The sequence below is a fragment of the Trichosurus vulpecula genome, chromosome 6, assembly GCF_011100635.1.
Source record: "Trichosurus vulpecula isolate mTriVul1 chromosome 6, mTriVul1.pri, whole genome shotgun sequence".
Classification (NCBI taxonomy): Eukaryota; Metazoa; Chordata; class Mammalia; order Diprotodontia; family Phalangeridae; genus Trichosurus; species Trichosurus vulpecula.
In genome coordinates this window covers 70,245,504-70,265,823 of record NC_050578.1, presented here as the reverse complement: position 1 = coordinate 70,265,823, position 20,320 = coordinate 70,245,504, and the positions used below count along the sequence as shown (strand labels likewise).

The following is a 20,320-nucleotide window of genomic DNA, read 5'->3' as shown; positions in this document are numbered from 1 at the left end:
CTTACCCTCTCTGGAAGAAATCATACTCCAAAGGAAAATTATGGGATAAACACTGGGCTTTCTTCCCACCAGTGAGGGTTCCCAGTTCTCCTTCTCTCTCATGCTCTCATTTGGCTCTGATCTTAGCATGATACAGCAAAATCTCTGGATTAGGGACTATACTCCCAACAACAGTCCATGGGTGGCCACATTTGGCCCTGGTCTCCAGTGGCACTCTTTTACTTATACTGTAAGTATGCTGTTACTGGAGCCTCTCTGCTCTCTTGTATACTCCTTAAAAACTGGAGGCTCTCTTCCTAGTCACTGAATGTGCTGGGCTAATTTGCTTTCAGTTTTATTATGCTAGCAGTGTCGGATGGTCAACAACAACCAAGGAATGCTGGAAATAGCATTTTCCTTACCCTCCCTAACAGCCTTCTCCAACACTCTGCACAAATTGTTCTACATTAGTGTCCTGATGATGTATTATGATTTCTTCCAAGGAGGAAACAGAGGGTAAGTGGGCTTTCACAACCAAAGAACCGAGGAGGTGGCAAAAGAAGTTCAAACAACAACCTGACATATCCCTGGAGACCATCCAACAGAACCAACTTGGCACCATAGCAAAATTCTATCTGACTATTTACTTTTGGCTTACCCACCAAATCCATCCCCTTCCTAGGAGTCGAAATAGGAGGATGATAAAAAAAAATCTTTACCCATGTCTTTGGTGACAGCTTCTTGCCTTTTAGAGAAAGAACTAATCTAAACTCTTGTGGGTGGCAGGAGAAGAGAGAGGAGAATCCTGGTAGGTATTGATCCTATTACAAACTTCCTGATTCACCCTTCAAAGGTGAAGCTTATTTGTTTGTATTTATTCCTTCCCTGATACTACCCTTCTTCTTAAAACCCCCTTTCCCTGTCACTGCGTATTTCTCTTTTGAATTGAATATATTTCTATGTCAAACTCTTTCTGTGTGTTTGCGTTCGTGTGTGTGTTCATGTGTTCCTATTTTCTCCACCCTGTCTTCCATGTTTGTATAATCTTCTTCCATATCCTGATTTTAAGAAATTTTAAGTTTTACCCTTTTCTTATGCTTTTATTTCCTGGTATATTCCTTTTTCCCTCCACTTTTCTTTCATCTTTTAGGATTGTAAAAACAGAATATACCCACCCCATATCCTCTGTCTATGTTATTTAATTCCCTCAGTGGACCTTGAAGACATTAAAGTTTTAAAACTAAAGTCATTTCTTCTCCCCCATTAGAATGAACACTTCAGATAGGATCTTTCAAATTTCTCTTAGCTACTGTTTTTATATTTTATAGTTCATAGTCAGCTCTGGTTTTTTCATGAGGAATGCTAATAAGTCTTCTATTTCATGAAAGGTGCATTTTCCCTTATACTATTATCCTCAATTTTGCAAGATAAGATACTCTTGCTTATAAGCCTTTGTCTTTTGCCTTTAGAATATTATATTCCAAGGTTTCCTTTACTTTAGATGGTTACTGTCAAGTCTTGTGTGAGTCTAACTGACTTCTTGGCACTTGAATCTTTTTTTCTGGCTGTTTAAATGTTTTTTATTTGACCTAGGAGGTCTGGATTTTAGCTATGACATTCCTTGGAATTGTCATTTTGAGGGTTTCTCTTGGAAATGTGATCAGTAGATTCTATTTTTTATCTTGCCCTTTAGTCTGGTCAGTTTTCATTTATAATTTCATGAAATATTGTATCAAAGATAATTATTTTTGTTCATAATTTTTAGGGAGTCTGATAATTCTTAAATTACTACCCTTGGAATATTTTTCCTGGTCAGCTGTTTTTGATAGATATATTGAATTTTTTCTTTTTGTTTTCAAAGTTTTTATTTTGTTCTCATATATCAGAGGCAACCAAGTGGTACAATGAGCTAAAGGATTGCATTTAGAGTCAGGAAAATCCAGATTCAAGTCCTGCTTCAGACACTTACTTAGCTATGACTTTAGGAAATTAATTTAACTTCTGACTACCACAGTTTTCTCATCTATAAAATGGAGATATCTATGTTGCCGGTTTGTTGTGAGGACAGAATGAGATTAACATAAAGCACTTTGCAAATCTGCATAAATGATTTTTTTTGGAGAGGGGAAGGCAAGGTAATTGGGGTTAAGTGACTTGCCCAAGTTCACACAACTAATAAGTGTTAAGTGTCTGAGGCCGGATTTGAACTCAGGTCCTGTGATTCCAGGGTCAGTGCTCTACTCACTGTGCCACCTAGCTGCCCCTGTGATTTTTATTATTGTTTGTCTCATAGAGTCATTAATTCCCTTTGATTTAGAGTACATTACTTGAGTAAGGTTTATCACTCTCTGTTCCAAGCTATTTATTCTCCTTCCATTTTTTTTACCTGTCTAGATTCCTCATTTCATTTAAAATATCATTTTTTTGGTCTCTGGCTTCACTTCTTCCAGTGCTTTTGACATAGATGAAAGAATCATTTTTATTCTCACAGGTTCTATTTCCAGTTGTCATGGAATTAGTCTCTTCTTTAATTGGATTCTGGGTCCTCTCTGGATCCATAATATTTCTTTGTCTTGGTTGCTTCTTCTGTTTACAAATATCTCTAGTCTCAGTTCCTGAATTAGGTAGTTGGTAGCAGAGCTCCCTTCACCCCTTTCTGTTCTCTTTCTTGGTCCCTATTTAGTCCTGATTTCAATTACCTGAGCTCATGTTCAGGCTTAAACCTCTCCTGAACCTCTAGGGCTTCCAGCGACCTCATGGCTGTCTTGATCTGCTGTTTTTTGGCTCCTGGCCTGAGTCTGCAGTCATATTGCTGAGAGTTTCCAACCACTTTGGAACTTGTTTGTCTGAATCCTCTACTCATTCTGCTCCGGGCTACAGAGTACTGGAGGTTAAGTATTTCTGGAACATTTCTGGTCAACACTGTCAGGTTTCTAGCTTATTTTGTCTACATTTCCACTGGCTTTTAATAGCAGGTCCTCTTTCCTATTGTTTTCAGATTTCTGGCTATCTTTTTTTGTGAAACCTTGCACTGGATTTAAAAAAAAACTACTGTAATATGACTTAGGATATCTTGATCATTATTCAATCTGGTGCTATTTTAGGCCTTTGATGGAATACATTTATGAGCTTGGCGACTTACCAAGAAGTATTTTCTTTTCCCTCTCCCCCATCAGACTATTTTAAATAGCTAGCTAATGACACTAGCATTTATATAGCACTTTGAGGTTTGCAAAGTGCTTTACATATGTTATCTGACTAATATGCTATTCTGTATAAGTGAAAGCATTTTCCATAGTGAGAGTTCTAACATGGATAAACACATTGATTCAGGAAAAAAATTCACAAATTTTAGATATAATCATTGTCATAATCAATAAACATGTATTGAGTAAACTCTGTCATTAATATACTCTTTTGCTTCTAGATACAAACTTGTCTAGCCATAATGATGGCTTGTCTACCTCTTGTTTGGAAAAGGAAACACCCAAATGTTGCAGAAAATCTGGTGCCCAGGTCTAGAAATATAGAAGAAACTCTAGAAGTCTTGGGAAACTCTCCTGGATATTACCTTGAAAATCATCTAATTAAACTCCCTTATTTTAAAGATGAGTAAACTAAGGGACAGGTAGGTTAAGCAACTTTCCAAAGGTTGCATAAGTTAAAAGCAACGAAGTTGAGATTCAAACTTAGCTCTTTTCACTCCAAATCCACTACAGGGATTCACCCTAAATCTGGATTGCACCATAGTTGATACTATAGGTAATGGTAAACAAATGAATGCCCTCTTAGATGATATTTGGATTCTGCTCTGACTAGAGAGACAACACAACAGTAGATAGAAAGCCAGGAAGGCCTGGTTCAAGTCCTACTTCTGACATCTTAGGCCAAGCCACAGAGAAGGTACTCACCTGTATTGGTGGGAAGAGGGGGATGGTTCCTTATCTGGACATTTCTCAAACCAATGAAATCTCAGGTCTTATCCCTACCCCTCTCCCTAACTTACTGAATCAAGGTAAAAGAGAGGGGGTGGCAAAGTACGGAGGAGTGTTTGGTTAAAATGATATCTTGTTCTAGTCTCCCTGACCACCATATCCTTTTCTCCTCCCTTTCCCCCCTTCTAGTTAGTATAGTAAGTTTATAAGTAGCCAGTACATAGGGGACAATAGCATGAAATAAGATGGCAAAGGGAAACCTAGAAGTCATGTACAAACCATCCCAAAGATCAAAAGAGCATAATTTACAAATTGTATACTATATTAACCAAACTTCACATCCTGATATCGCTGCTAAATTAAAGGAAGCCATCTAGATGCTACTGTCAAGTCCTATGATATGTAAAATCCAGACAAATTCTGGACCTCCCCAGTTCCAGGCCAGCAAAACATCAAAAAAGTGCTAATAACTTTGTGATGTGAAGTTTTATTGATAACTTTGAGGTGATTTGGGTATGTTAATGAGCGGTTGCTCTGTAAAAAAAAAAAAACTATAAAAATGAGACCTCAAACTCCTCCCCACCTGCCCATCCCCTGCCCTTTTCCATCTCCATAGGGTCCATTGGGTTGAGAACTCCCAACTCTAAACCATGGTTGTGTAAGTGATACTCTATGCCTCTCCATCCACTTCCCCAAGCTACCTGCCTTCTTTCCACTCCCTCACCCCATTCCCCAGCTTCTATCTGCCTCTGTATTTCTCCCGGCTTTTAACGATTTATCACCACATTCTGTACTATTTGCTTGCACACCTACTGTGATTATTAAGTTGTGATTGCTGCCCAATTTCCTTCTGTCATTCATGGTCTCTCCTGGTGAGCCAAAGAATGGTGTGCCTGCCCCCATTTCATAATTTCATAAATTATCAATTTATCTGTCTTCATATTAGTCATTGGAACCAATGCCTGGTTTAGAGCCTGTGCACCCTCTTCCTGGCCCCAAACTAAAATCCAGGTCACCTTCCAGCATTCAAATTCCTCTGGCCAGAAGAGGATTCAAAGAAGTATCAAAACAAACTTCAAATGATGGAGTGATGGAAACATTCATACTGTTTATTTGCAATTATAGAAATTATTTCATTATCTAGAGGGTCATGGCAAACATTTGAGGGTCTGATGAATGTGCTGATAATGTAAACATGCTTATACTCCTAGAAAAGAGAAAAAAACCCTGAAAACGGCAGATTTCTTGGAACTAAATGCCATCGTTTTAAAAAGAATACTGAGAATCTACTCATTCCATTCACATTACTGATTCAAATAAGTGATAAAATAACGAATGAAATGCAAATCCTTCCTTTTAACATATATTTTTCAAAGATAAAAAAAAAAAGTCTACAAACGTAGTTCTAAATACCTAGCTTGGAAAAACCAGAGACTGGAGTGACAGATAAACCACTCTTGTATTCCTTGTCATTTGGATTGCTGAATGGAGACAATTGTAACCCCAACTTTGACAGCTCCACTTCCTCCCTTTCTCCTTCTTGCTCTGATATAGGTAGAGATTTTTAGAACCACGATGGAGCCAAGAACATGGGCACCTTTGTACACCACTATTTCCTAAAAGAGGCACCAGGGCCATGATGTAGTAAATAGGGAGCTAGCTTCAAGGTATAGATAGATAGATAGATAGATAGATAGATAGATAGATAGATAGATAGATAGATGGATGGATGGATGGATGGATGGATGGATGGATGGATGGATGGATGGGTGATTAGATAGATAGCATTTATTAAGTGCTTACTTTGTGCCAGGATGACCTGGGTGCAAGTCTTGCTTCCGATACATACTGGCTATGGGCAAGTCACTACCCCTGTTTCCCAGGAAACTTTCTGAGACCCTAAATTGCACAACAGCTGAAGATTTTCATGACTAATGGGAATTTCTTGTCCAAAGGCTCCCTAACACTAATAGAGTAAGTCACCAGTCTGGACAAAATAAAATCCTAAGACAACTCAACCAGCTGCTATTTGCAAAGATGTTTTCGCTATAGTTTTTCTGCCCTACTCCCCACTCTCTGCAGTCATCTTTCTGGAAAATAAACTAAATAATAGGTGGTGATTGGAAAGCAAATAATATGGCCCTCCCTCCCTCTTATTAGCTTTTATTAAGAGTGAAAGCTCTTATTAAGAGAAAAAAAGAGACTTTAGGAGATTTGCAATTTTTGAATAAAAAAGATATACTAGTTAAAGAAAGATAAGAATTTTAGAGCTAGAGTTCATGTAGTTCAATCTCTGCATTCCTCAGCACTGTGAAATTGCTTGTCACAGGTTACATCAGGGTGAGGAGTAGAACCACATCTGACCTTCAAGGCCATTTCTATTTCTGCTAAACTATTTCTAATGTGATTTTTTGAGTTGAACACTCTGTGGCTAATTGAAGGGCTTATAAAATGAAGAACTTTTCTCAAATGGTGCCTAAAGATCATGGACTGCAGTACTTATAAATAACACAACCTATAATTAGGCAAATCCCAACATATGAAAAGTCAGATTTAGTGAACAAATAAATTAGGTGGTTATTCACTTTCCAAAATAATTCAGTTCCCTTTTGTGAATATTAAATTAGATTTATTTGTTAAAAACTGATTTACATACAATTTTTCAGGAATGTATCTTTTGTGCTAAGTAAAAGTATATTTGTATTAGGCCAAGCTTCATTTCAAGGAAAGCTTTCTATAGAAGTTGTTCCCCCAGCTCTGGGGTGCTCAAGTAATGATGCTTTACCTTAGTCATTAAATAGCCCTCAGAGAGCACCAAGCAGTCAGGCAATATTCAGGCTAAATTTTCACCAACTGTGGAAAGGGAATTCATAATGTCATAGAGGCAGGCATGAGTATAGACCAGACCTACAAGGGATGTCAAATATCTCATCCAGCTCCCTTATCTAGAAAGACTAAGGTCCATGGAATTGCTTGCCCAAGATCACACAGATGTCAGAGGCAAGATTAGAAACCAGGTACTTGTGCGGCCCCAAGTTGTACGCTCCGCCCACTGCCTCACATCTGCCACCTTTGGTACAGGCCTCCAACTCTTCTCAGCTTCAATTGTTACCTTCCTGGGATTTTTAATTTTCTTAAGGCTATAGAAACCTATGGACTAAGTTAGAAAATAAGTTTGTGCCTGGGAAAAGAAATTATTCCCTTCAATAAGTAAAAAAATTAAAAAAAAGCAAAATTCAACGTGAAAGCTTATCAATGGGGTTTACCAAAATAGTGATTGTTTTGTTTTTGTTTTAATCTAAGAAATAACTGGAACCCCTTGCTAATGGCATCTGTGGCCTTGTCACCAAGTCAGAATTCTATTTATTTTATTGGTAAATACCTTTGTGGAGCACAGATTGGCTGTTTGGGAAAATATGGCTTCTTGCACTTGTGACTGCACTTTTTCCTTTTGTCATCTCCTCTTCTGAATGATGTAAATCATTCTGGTGGTTAATCATTGATAAGATTATAATTGATAAAAATTAACACCATTCCACCCACCTAACTCTCCTCATTAAAAGCTATGAATTCCCTTTTTTAGGATTGATTTTATATATCAGTTCCTTGTTACCTCCCAGACAGAAATGAGGGCATTCTCCTCATTTGCAGACACATAACGAGAATATATTGTGATATAAATGTCTTATTTATGTAATTGGGTGTTCTGGCTGACTTCTCCTGAGGGCCAGGGAAAAGATAGGAAATGTGTCTGTGAATTATGGGAATCGTGGTCTCAGAAGCTAATGTGTTCTCCCTACCCTGGGAGTGGGTGAGACTATGCCAGTCTTTGAACAGGATGGCAACAGAAAAGGTTCCTAGTAGATCACAGCATGATGGGGGATGGGGGAAAGGGGAAGCAGGAGGAAGAAAGGCTCAGGAGAGAGGAGGGCTCTGAATCAAATCTATGTAGAGGCTAACAATGGAATGTAGATGGAGCTTGAGCTTCCCCAGCTTGCTGCTCGGCCCACTCAAAGTACTCTGTGGAGATGGGGCTGAACTGTTTCTCCGAGAGAGACTGAGGGAAAATGCTTTTCCTTCACACCTCCCCCTCTGTCTCCACCTCCACGAGCAGGCGGTTAGCATTTACTCCAGTCTCTTTATCCTTTAAAACTATGATCCATCATAGTTTTATTTCAAGGGCGACATGTTTTCAAAAGACCCAAACTAAACCCGAAGTTATAAACAGCCTTAAAGAAGAGAGGAAGAACATTGGGCTTTTGGAGCAGGCTCAGGTCACAGCAGGCCTCCATTGTCCATCCCCTTTCTGAGTGCCTCTCAACCCTGAGCTCTTTCTGCTACTGGCCTAGGCAAAAAGTCCCTGAGAGGCTGCACCCCATCCTGGCTCAGACAACAGAAGTCTCACCCATTCATTAGGGCAGAAAGAGAAGCTGTCTGGGGCTACTGTTCCCATGATACAGTTTGGTTTTCTACTTTATCCCCTGTCTGCTGAGGAAATCAGTCAAACCCTGGTTTATATTAAGAAGGAAAAAAACTGTCACGCTTAAATATCACTCTCAACAGTGAAAAGCGTCTGTTTCTCTAAGGTTCTGGTCACCCTTCCTCTTGCTAAGCCATCCATACATCTTGTCCTCAATCTTCATTTTCCTCCTGGGAACCTTGACAGGCACAATTCAAATGTTCAGTGCTGGGTGCCAAAATGAAACAAAGTGACCGGTTTCAGAGCTAGCACGTCATGAAAAATAGGAAAAAAAGACAAAATCTTCACAAGGCAAGCCCAGCAAGCTTTTGCTTTCGATGTCAGGGGAAGCAAATTCCTCCTGACTTTTACCTCAAAATACAAAGAGTTGAAGAAACCAAAATCCCACCCGGTCCTCATGTGATGCCCACAGGTATTGAAAATAGTAAACACAGAGTACAGAAAGGGTTAAATCCTTCATCAACACGGATTTCTTTTTTTTTCACATGCTGTCTAACAGTAACAAGGTCTTACAATTGAAACCTTGCAATGCTGCTGAGCATATTTCCCCCTCTCATTTCCAGAGGTGATCTAGAACTTTGAAATTAATATGTTTAAAATATTGTCCCCCAACACCACTACATTAAAGTTCTCAATCATTATGAATGTATTTTTAAAGTTCAATCATATGGCATTACAGGCAGATTCAAGTTTAGTCTTGTTGTAATAATAGGGACATGGCAAAGTGAAAATTTTATTACCATTAGGATATACTGACTGAAAGTCCCATATACCCAGGAGGTTAAATATACAGTATTCTATGTGTAAATTGAGGACTTCCATGGAACATGACTGGCCAAGGAAATGAACCCAGGTCTGGGTTCTGGCTTGGCTCCAAAAGAAAGAGTATATTCTTATGTTTTAATTACAGGAAAGAAAATCAGTACAGCTATTTACATTGCAAGTATCTTCTCTTCCAGAAAGGATTTTACCTGCTTGGTGGGATGACATCAGAGGACAATGTTGATCTACCTGAATGAAAAATTACAGTGGGCCAAGAAGGAAGTTTTCTTTTTTCAGACTCCACATAACTATAAACAAAAAGCCCCCACTTGGTGTGTGCAATTTGAATTGGTCCTTGAAGTGGAGAAAAATATCCTTTTCAGAAAGAGCAAATAACATTCCTATCAAAAAGTTCAACTCTTTTAAGATTTAAATTTCCATATGTTTTTTAAGTGGCTAAAAGCAGTTCTTAATTGTGTTTAGTATAAATAATCCAACTATTTTAACTAATATTTAAGTTGACCCCACAAAATAAAATAAAAAAGTACTTACAACCAGGTTTGTCCTGACAGGCCAAAATAGAATACATGTATTTCATATACACAGGGCCATTTTCTGACTTAGATGTAAAGGTGACATTCATAGCCCTAGCTAACATTATTCTACTTCTGACATAAGAAATGGGCTAAATGTTAAAATAAACAGCCTCGTTTACATCTGGTCATTCTTCCCTAATGGTTGTTGGCCATGTCCTGTTCACACAATGAAGAATATCTTGACCAATTTAAACATCAGATTCTTGAAGATGCAGGGTTAATAAATATCATGAACTCATCTTTCTACAAGGGGAAATTGTGATGCAAGGCCAAAGATTCACCCCATAAATATTAGCACAATGCTACACATACTACATAAGCATAACATACCCAAAAAGTTACTAAAGCAGTGGGTTTGTCAGACAATCATGAAAATTGAACTCTTCCCTATGACATTACATCTTTTTCTCCCTTCCAGGAAGTATCAGCAATACTCTTAAGTATGACTCCACTTCATAATGGAGTAAAGCGGAACAGATTCCTCTAAAGGCACTAGAAGAAGGCTGGTTTTTTTCTTCATTGTGCCAACTGTAGGTTTCAAGGCTAGACTTCCACCACAGCTATGACCTTCTTCTCTGGTTATACATTCAGGTGGTCTGATATCATCAGGACCAATGAGTGTGTCAAGAATAAGAGAACAGCTTCCTTTTGAAGTAATGGGTATGTGGAGAAGGGAAATGATGTTTCTTAGGTAAAGCAGCAGAGAATTTGGTAAAGCATAAAATAGAATATCTTCTTCTCACAAATCTCTGAATAACAATAAATTACATCTTGGTGATACTGAAATAGACAGAAGCAAATGGCGGTCAACCGAGAGAGAAGGAAGATTTCTAATTCCATTGTGCTACATCGTCTAACCCAAATTAACTAGCAGAAGTTAAAGGGTAGGGGTAGCCCTATAGGCGGCTTCAGTCTTACAAACATGTCAACTCTGGGTACATTGTCGTGCTTCCACAGAGGAGACAGGTCTAGAGGCAAGCAGCTTCAGATCTCATCAAAGCAGGAGAAGCCTGATTGGCACTGGGGGCATGGGGAGCGCTAGCAGAGGAAAGAGCAGACTCTTGTTCTACTTGCTTTAACCTGAGTGAAAAAACCATCACCACTTTTGCACTCTCAGGAGAGATGACCATATTGTATAAAGCAGGTTAACACTTCCTGAGTGGTCCACTGTGAATTGCCTATGGATGTCTCTCTGGAGACTCACTTCCTCTTCCCAAAGCTACTTACAGTCTTCACATTGGATCTTATGAAAGAAAAGTCAAGCTAAGAGAATCAGGATGCACACGTCATGGGTATTAAACATGAAAATGGGTCAAAAAGGAGAAGAGATGGAGGAAGGGGGAAAGGAAAGGGGAAATTGTAGAGTTGGGCAGACGGAACATAAGAGAGGGTACTTCTCAGTATATTTGCTACACTAACACAGAACGACAGCAGCAGAAGCTTCTGAGACCATTTTGAGCTGCAGGAAAGGTTGTAGCCTAGTCATTTGTTCTTAAATACCGTCAGGCCCATTGGCAGTTAAGTTATTTCAAGGGCAAGGACACCCCTGTGGACTATTGCTTGAGAAAAATGATAGCTTCTTTATCCCCATTTGTTTTTAAGGCAGTTTTGTGGATTTTCTCATTTCCTATTGTTTTTCCACATCTTAAAATGATTGCTTTTGGAAGTCACCCTAGCTAAGCTGTCTTTTGGTTATCCCAAGAGTTTATAACTTCTTCTAATTATAAATCTATCACCACACGAATGAGCACCAAAACAGTCAAGGTGCAGGGTAACTATGTTGATTCCCTTACCTACATGAATAAAAAGGAAAGACTGTAACTGGTCCCTATTATTGCTAAGAAGTCCTCACTGTTATTGCCTTCGTGACATTCGGAAACTTTGCAGAGTCCCTCTAAATACCTTTACAAACACAGTTAATGTAGGGTGATGTTGCTTAACACTGGCACTGATACTCCATGGCTTTTAAAAGGGATTTGTATTGCTATAACTATTTTGCAGCTGTAACTTCTTTGCTAAGTTACTGCAGACAAGCTTACCCTTATTACAAAAATTCACAACCAGCTGTGCCTTTCATTATTTGGTTGATAGGTCAAGATTATAAAAACTGTTGGGAAAAAAGGTGGCAGGGGGATTGCAAAACAGCTCACGGAGAATCATTTACATCTTTCTGGGAGTTGTCACACACATATCTGTGGGGTCATGCTACATTTCTCAGATTTCACCTTAATTTGTTATTCTCAAAGGGACAAGGATTATTTGTTGTTTCTGTTAAAATAGAAATCCCGGCTTGGTACATCACTAACTGGAGCTCATTCATGGATAACAAAATAGAGAAGATCTGAAGTCATTAAGAAAAGGATCAGTACTGGCAATAGAGAACTTCCTACAATGAAGTGCCACAAAGAAGACCCATTTTTTTTTCTCATGGACAATGTTGTTGCTAACGTGTGTGCACTGATGATCCCAATTCAGCAGGAGCTTCCTGACACACATATTAGTCAGTAGATACTAACCACTAGAAAATATCCTCTTATTAATCCTAGTTGAGATGTTCATGCCCTGGGATGCAGACCTGTCCCCTACAGGAGGAAGACCTTGGCTTCTCTCTAGGGTGCTTTCCCTCTATGATGCTTGCCCACCTTTCCAGCCTGGTCCATCTTCATACCTCCATGACATTGTTCCCCCTATGAAACGGCATCACATATATCCTCTCTACAAACTGGTATACAGATAACATTTTAATCAGCTCAAATTTGGATGCTACATTATCTTTAAGTATCTGAGAGCGCTCACTCACAATTTTTTCCCCTTTTACAAAGCTTCTTATAAGACATACAACTTAATTAACAAACTAAACAGCTTATATGCTGGCAAGATATTACAGATGGGTTTATGTCATAGTAAGAGTTCACATGAAATGGACCACTGAGTAACACAGTATGTACTGTATCTGGACAGCGCTAAAGACTATCATCTCTATGTAAATGCCGTGCTGTGTGTATAGAGACACATGTGGATCTGTATCTACATCCATCTGACTAGGCCAAAAGGAGCAGGTAGATGCAAGACAGACACACATGCAGGGGCCACTGCACACCTTGCCATGCCAGTGAAAGGGTGGGCGCAGGTTGCTGGTTTGGTAGCCATTCATGTATATTTTATGGGAAAAGGCTTCTTAAATTGTGTGTGTGTGTGTGTGTATGTGTCTGTGTGCCTGTGTGTGTATTTTGTTTTCTGCAGTAAGCATCACTGGAAGAAGAAGAAGAAGAAAGCAGAGCGATTATAAGTTAAATATACACTTGGGCTGAGTTGCAATACATAACTCTGCAGAAGAAGCAAGCTGAAAGATTGGTTTCAATTTTAGATTTTGTTCTCTTCCTTCCCATTTTCTCTTAATTATCACATCCCACACGCACGGTTGTGCATCTTTTCAGTTTCCTCATCTTCTGAAGAACGCTGGGTTTCGCAGGCAGGCGGCTAGTCACCTGCAACAACCAAGTGGTCCTGCCGAGGTCTCCAAGCTACTATCAGTGTCAGATGCCAGGGTCTGGTCGGTGGACATGGAGGAGATGTCGTTGACAGAAGAGGATGGAGGGAGACTCTCACTGCTGTTCACTGCTGCACCTGTGCTAAGAAAATGAACACAAACATGACTAAATCTGGAATCTCAAGAAGCCTCACTAGACTTTTCAGAGGGAGTTTCTGACAAAAGGAAAATATCTAAGCAAGAGGTAATCTTGGGCTATGGTAGCTTTGTTGGGTTCCCATCTGGTCTAGGCTATCCACAAGCTAGACTGTGGATATCCACTGGCCACTATCTATAGTGGCGATATTTACAAAAATACAGATAGTAGAATTTGCTGCATAAGAAATATAGCAAAGGATCCAGGTTATCCTCAGGATAGGGCAGGAACCATTAACTGCCAGGGACTCTTACTGCAAGGAGAGCTATCAATAGGTCTCTTTCAGTTCTTTACAAGTGTTTTGCTTCAAGATGGGGTTAAGCATGGGCAGCTAGGTGGTACAGTGTGTTGCTTGAGCACCAGCTCTGGAGTCAGGAGGACCTGAGTTCAAATCCAGCCTCAGACACTTGACTCACTCACTAGCTGTGTGACCTTGGGCAAGTCGCTTAATATCAATTGCCCTGCCTTCCCCCCTCCAAAACAAACAAAAAAAAAGATAGGGTTAAGCTTACACACGCAATCATGCATTCTATAGCCATCATTCACATTCTTGTAGCCCAACTAAATGGCTTCTTCTGTTAATTTCACTAAGCAAAGATTTTCCTTGACATCAAGAAGCATGAAGTTCAGGCTAGTCCTAGCTCTGATGTTTACCTGACCAAAAAAGTCTCCTTCCCATTGGAGCACAAGGGAGCAGAAGACCCTTGTGTTCTATCTTCTCCAAAAGAAATCTTGGACAGTAGGTTTGGCTGCCTAAATGGGTAGCACCAACCTTGGTCAATGGTTTATGACCAAGGTAATCCCCAGGAAATAAATGGCCTTCCTGTAAAGCCATAACCTATAAACAGCTCATCACTCTTTTTAAACCCTTTATATATATTTTACTCTCATCTCCTTCAGACAAAAGAAATTTGGGGAAAATGGCTTTTCGTGCCCAGTGAATTAGAGGTGGACACTAAATATCTTGAGAGGTTATGAATATAGGTAAATATTCTACCTTGTGCACACTATAGCTGTCTGGTGTCTAATCATTCCACTAACTCAGAGGGAATCACAGTCATCCCACTTTTAACACCAAATTGTCATGGAATTCTCTCAAACAAGAGAAATGAGGTCTCCTGGGAGAAGTGTACCCATTAGCAGGGGTCCAATGACTGTGGGTCAAAGATAGGAGGCCAAACTGAAGGCAAAAACATTTTTTAGCATGCTAAGGCAGGCTACTTTCAATAAATAGCAGCTCCAGGTTCCTAGTATACAGAATTGGTTTTAATAACCTGTCAGGCTTCCTTGGAGTATTTAGTCAATCATTTGCATTCTGTAAAAATCTAAGATACAGAAGTAAAGCATTTCACAGGAAAGAGAGGCATAGACAAAGAAAGGAACTCTGCCAAGGGAGGAAAAGGGAGTATTTGGAATGTAGTTCACAGGATCTATCACAAGAAAATATCCATGTTCAAGGGCAAGAGCAAGGAGAAGTGACCAAATTCTTGAAAGAAGTTCTTTTAGCCAAAGTTTCAAGGTCCCTTATCCAGGGACAACAAATACTTGTTAAAAGAGTAGATGGGACTGTGTGCTTTACTATGTCCTTGCAAAGTTTGTTATATTTGATTTCTCTTTCAATAGGAACTGGGACTTTCTAATAAAAGGCCACCAGGGAGGTGGTGGGTTAGTCCAACAAGATGCTGCAAAATAATTGTTTCCTATTCTCCCCCCCAAAATATTATTCCCATACCTTCCCACCTATAAAAAAGTGCATATCCTAGAATGAGATTATGTAACAAGAATGGGTGAAAGAAAAGATAGAATACTTTTTGATTATTTGTATACTTTTATCTAGACAGACTTGCCCATGTAGTATGGCTAGCCACCAGGAACCCTATGTTCCAAATTTAGCATTACTTTTGACTTATCCGCTGTGTTTAAGAAATTCTTATCCTATTCAACTATAAAAAGAAGAACTCCATGGAATGCAGAAATCAGAATATTTGTTAGTAACTTTGAGAACCTCAAGAAAATTGATTAACAAAGATTAAATTGATTAATCAAGAAAATTGTTAACAAAATATGGTCAAATATGGTAATTAACTTATTGAAGAAGATGGGATGGGAACATTTACTAGAAAGTATTTAAGTTCATAACAAGAAGCAATAACCCATTTGTCCCTGTTGCTTTATATTTAAGGACTTAGAAGGGGTTCTCAGAAGAGCCAGACCAGCAAGGGATGCAAGAGTTCTTTATTTGGCACATTTAACTCACACAAGCGGAGATAGGAGAATTAAAAAGACCTTCAGGGGTAAAATCACAGAAGTGAGGAGACAGGGATGACAAGAGAAGGCTACAAGCACTATGAGAGTAGGAAGAATTCAATGTCGCTCCTTTGTGTTGGTACCCCTAATTTGATTTCTTTGGTCATTCTTCATTGGCATATGGGAAAACTGGGCTTTTAAGTGTCTTAACAAGGCTGCACAATGATCCCCATACAGAGGCTAAGAACAGACACCTCTAAATCTAGAACAATGGGCTTATACCACAGCCCTAGGACAACTCAGCCATAAAACGTTTGAGGACCGTGGGGTTTATAGGGAAGGATGGGGTTTTGTTGAGGCAAGTATAATGTTTCTAGCAAATGCAGCCCTTCCTGAAAGCTTCCAGGGATTAATGAGAAAGCTCTCTTGGGGGAGGAGCTACATATGCAAAGTTCCATATGAGAGAGGAAGTGACAAGCAGGAGGAGAGTACATGTATGGAATAGAGGCATCCTGTAGCAACAATTGCTAGGCCCTCCAAAACAGGTTTATGGATCATCACAACAATCACAGAAGAAAGGGAAGGGAGGAGATGAGGGAGGGAGGAGAGGATGAGGATGGTGAAGAAAGAGAGACAGAAAGAATCAGAGCAATTCTTCCAGGATGACTGTGTTTAGCTAGGTTTCTTGCTGAAGTCTCTGAGGCTTAATTTCCCTTCAGGTGTACGGCATTGTTGAGGTCATGCTGTTTGCAGACCTCTGTTATTCTCCTCCTTCCATAATGTTTCACAAATGAAGCTGAACTCTAACTTGGGGTTGCCCTTGGCCATCATGTCTTACTAACTGGACAGGATATTGTGCATTTGGCGACTAAGACAGTTCCTAAAGTCCTTTTGGCTTCTTTGTTCCTGAGACTATATTAATCAAATTTCTCTAAGAAGTGTCGATGTCAGAATCAATGTCTTTATTTTTTTCCATTTCCCATTTTTTTGAGTTGACATCTTATGCAATTGGTTGCTGTGAGTGTGTGCAATGACTTCTTAATTTACTCTTCTAACTTGGAGTTGATTTTTGCCTTGCTCTAATGAAGTCCAGTTAACACTAATTTAATGATCTAAACTATACATAGAAAATGGGGTCTAAAACAAATGTCATTAACCAGTTGCATTCTATCTATTAAGATAGGGCTAATTTCACTTTTTAGTGTGATTTTTAAAAATACATTCATTCAGTGCTTTCTGACTCTTCTTGCAGAAAGTATTCATTATGTACAGGCCGATGTCTTCTGAGGCCTTTGGTCTCTTCAATTTCTGTATTTCAAATTGTATTTCCTATTATGTTTTACCCTGCCTTTCCACATTCCTGCCTTTGGCCCTGAAGTCACAATAGCCAAGGATGTATCATGTCCACTTAGTTTGGGGAATCATATCGAATTCTTCAAAGAATTTCCCTCCTTTATCCTCTGTAGATGTCGGCATGTAATCTTATAATTATCTTCAAAATGGCCTGTTTGTTTCCTAACATTTATCATCCTCAGAACAAGGCAAGATGACCAACTGTCTCATGAAATGGTTTTTCTTGTTGCTGCAATAAAACCACATCTATCCATTCATTTTTTGCCTTCCTGAGAATGTTTGTTTTGTCCCTCCAATTAGCATCAAATTCTTTGTATCTTCTTTTTTTATTTTTTATTTTTAGAGGAGAGAAGCAAGCGCAATTGGGGTTAAGTGACTTGCCCAAGGTCACACAGCTAGTAAGTGTTTAGTGTCTGAGGCCGGATTCAAACTCAGGTCCTCCTGACTCCAGGGCCAGTGCCCTACTCACTGTGCCACCTAGCGGCCTCTTCCTTCTATCTTCTGATGCATTTATAATAAGAAATTCAATAGGCATATAGCTGAATTTGATCTAATCTGCGATTCTTAGAACCATCTGTACCCCTTTTCCCATATTCTGCATATTCTCCCATATTTTATTTCTGAATAAATATGACTGGAATAAAAGTGGCTGAAGAAATCAATTTCATTGTTTGCCATATAAAAAAATTAATAATCTAGTGGTCAACCTTCTTCTGACAAGCCTCTCTTTATTTAGCACGCTGAGTCTTGAACAGTAAACATGTTCCATCACTGCTTCTAAACTTTTAAAAATTGTTTTAATAGAAACAATAGTGAAGATTAGTACAAGTGACTATACTGTCATAATACTTATTTATATTTAAATTAATAAACTATATTAAGACTTTTTCAGTTACTAAGTCTATAAGTTTCAGTTACCTCTAAGTCCATCAGGATTCTTTGTCCATTCTCATTTTGCTCATATATCCAATGTGAATGCCATTCTTCGTCTTTCTATTTTTTCTTCAAATTGTTTCATAAAAGTCTTTCCAGATTTCTTTGTATTTTTATATGCAATCTCATTGTATTATAGCAGTCCACTAAACTAATGTGACACTACTGAACCTTTCCCCATTCTTGGAAATCAGGGCAATTTCCAGTTTTGTGTAATTACATATAACACTATGAAAATCATTGAACAAAGACTTCTTTTTTATTTTGATGAAAAATGATTAGGGTTTATTTCCATCAATTATTTTGCAACTTCTGTTGCATATTGCTGTATTGCTTAGAGGCAATGTAATGCAGTAGAAAGAGTTCTGGCCTGACTTTGTTGGGTGTTTATTTTTTTGAAAGGGTAATTTTGAAGGAAACATTTTTCAGTCTAATTTTTTAAGTGGTAGCAATTCATACTCCACTAAATGAAGGCATTTGGTCCTAAATTTTCTGTTTAGCTTTTTCTAATTTCAGTGGCTTTCCATACAGATGTAATTTAGTACACTGGATCCTGGACTCGTTTCCCAGGGAATATTTCATGTAAACTTTGTTTATTTTCAGTATTTTTATGTCTTTTATTTTGTGGAGATGTTAAGAGCTTATCCAGACTAGCTTGGCTTCATATGCTACCTAACACTGGCATGAAAATATTGTTATGTGATTTATCCACTGTTGAATTTTATTGTTGTGCTATGTGTTTATAAGTAAGTTTCTAATGTCCACCATATATATAATTATTTGCTATATGTTGGCATATAGAAAAAGTCATTGGTACCATTTTCATTATAGAGTGTTATTTACTGTGATAGTACACATTTATTGCTTGCATTGATATTTTATTATTGATGATGGCACAAGTGCAATCTCTACAAAAAGTGGGAAAGGAAACAGTCAAGTACTGTCATATATTTACAACTGAAAATCTTACAGGTCTAGTAATATTAGGAAGAGACACAGAGTTTAAGAATGAGTACATTTTAAGGATATTGCATGGGAAAGTTAAAGGCTCAGGGGACTGTGCATGTAAGCCATTAATATTAAGGGAGATGAAACAACTCAAGGAGTTTTTCTAGTCATACTTGAAAATTCTGACCCGCAGAAATGACAGAATAAAACACTTAGAAATATGACTGTACCCTCAAAAGCCATTAGCCTCATCATTGACAATAACATCATTTCTTTGAAGTGACTTCTAAGGTCTTCTACCAGACAGAGAAATACTCCTAGAGCTTTCTCTGAATGGTCAGGAATGGGCAAGATCAGAATTCTGTGGCATATTCCATATCTCACTCCTACAATGAGAACGCATCTTCCACTTACTGCATTTCAGCCTCAACCTATCCTTCTATTCTTTTGGTACTAGGGAGTCACCAAAGTCAAATACCTCTGGTCCTAGTCTAGAGATCGGCAGAGCTTCTGTGATGTTTGATATTCACTGGTACCTCTTGGCTCTCTCCTCTTGTAAGCCTCAGCTTAGTCTACGTGGATTATCAAAGTGTTCTAGTCAGGTCAAGTCAAGGAGTGTTTATTAAGTGCCTATTATGTGTTAGGCAATATTCTAAGCACTGGGAACACAAAGTACTGTAAAACCAGTCCCTGCCCTCAAAGAGCTCAAAATCTAATTTACCAGCTTCTTGTTTGCAGTGTCCTGTTAAAATTTTGAAAAGTTTGGAATTGGTAACAATCAGTGCTGACATTGAAGTTAGTATTAAAAGGTATTCATCATTCATAGTGGTGGTCCTAAAGAACAATGGGAAGGTATGAGTGTGGGTAGGCTAAGAGAGTTTAAACAAAAGAAATGAATGGACACTATGCCATGGGTTCAATATGTACTGGATTGTCAGCTTGGCAGCCAATGGTTCTCAGTATCGGGCTTGTGTAGTGGATACTAGCATAGTCTTATGTCTGAGGAAGACAAAAACAAGATTTCTGTCATCTCTCTAGCTGGATTTTATGTCTTAGTCGATGCCTTAAAGCAGCTTGGCAGTACTCTTGCCAAAGGCCAGTGGAAAAAGTAAATTGGAGACATAAACAATGTGGAAACATTTGTGTACCTTGATGAAATAATTCTCTCTGATAATGTAAGAACACAAGGAGAGATTGATGAAAGTGTTGTATCAGCTAGAGGAAGCTGGTCTGAAGTTGTACATTGATGAGTGTCAATTCTGTAGATTTTCTGTTAAGCATGTGAGACATATATATCATGTATTATATCCCAACAAGGTGTGAGCATGGATCCAGAGAAAGTATAAATACTTCTTAATCTTACAAAATCTTAGAAACTTAAGAACTCTGCTGGGATTTGGT

General features: G+C 38.6%; 1 protein-coding gene across 4 annotated transcripts in view; it reads right to left on the bottom strand.

Annotated features, from left to right (window-relative positions):
- Positions 1-12,475: 12,475 nt before the first annotated feature.
- The window catches only part of MAPK10 (mitogen-activated protein kinase 10), a 72,914-nt gene continuing 65,069 nt past the window's right edge, over positions 12,476-20,320 (bottom strand). Inside the window, exon 12 of one of the 4 annotated variants that reach the window (XM_036762422.1) lies at positions 12,476-13,379. In XM_036762422.1, the coding sequence (XP_036618317.1) occupies positions 13,237-13,379 (143 nt within the window). In that variant the 3' untranslated portion in view covers positions 12,476-13,236. Of the gene's footprint in view, positions 13,385-20,320 lie in introns of all 4 variants that reach the window. The other 3 variants (XM_036762426.1, XM_036762423.1, XM_036762424.1) reach the window with 3 other exon arrangements.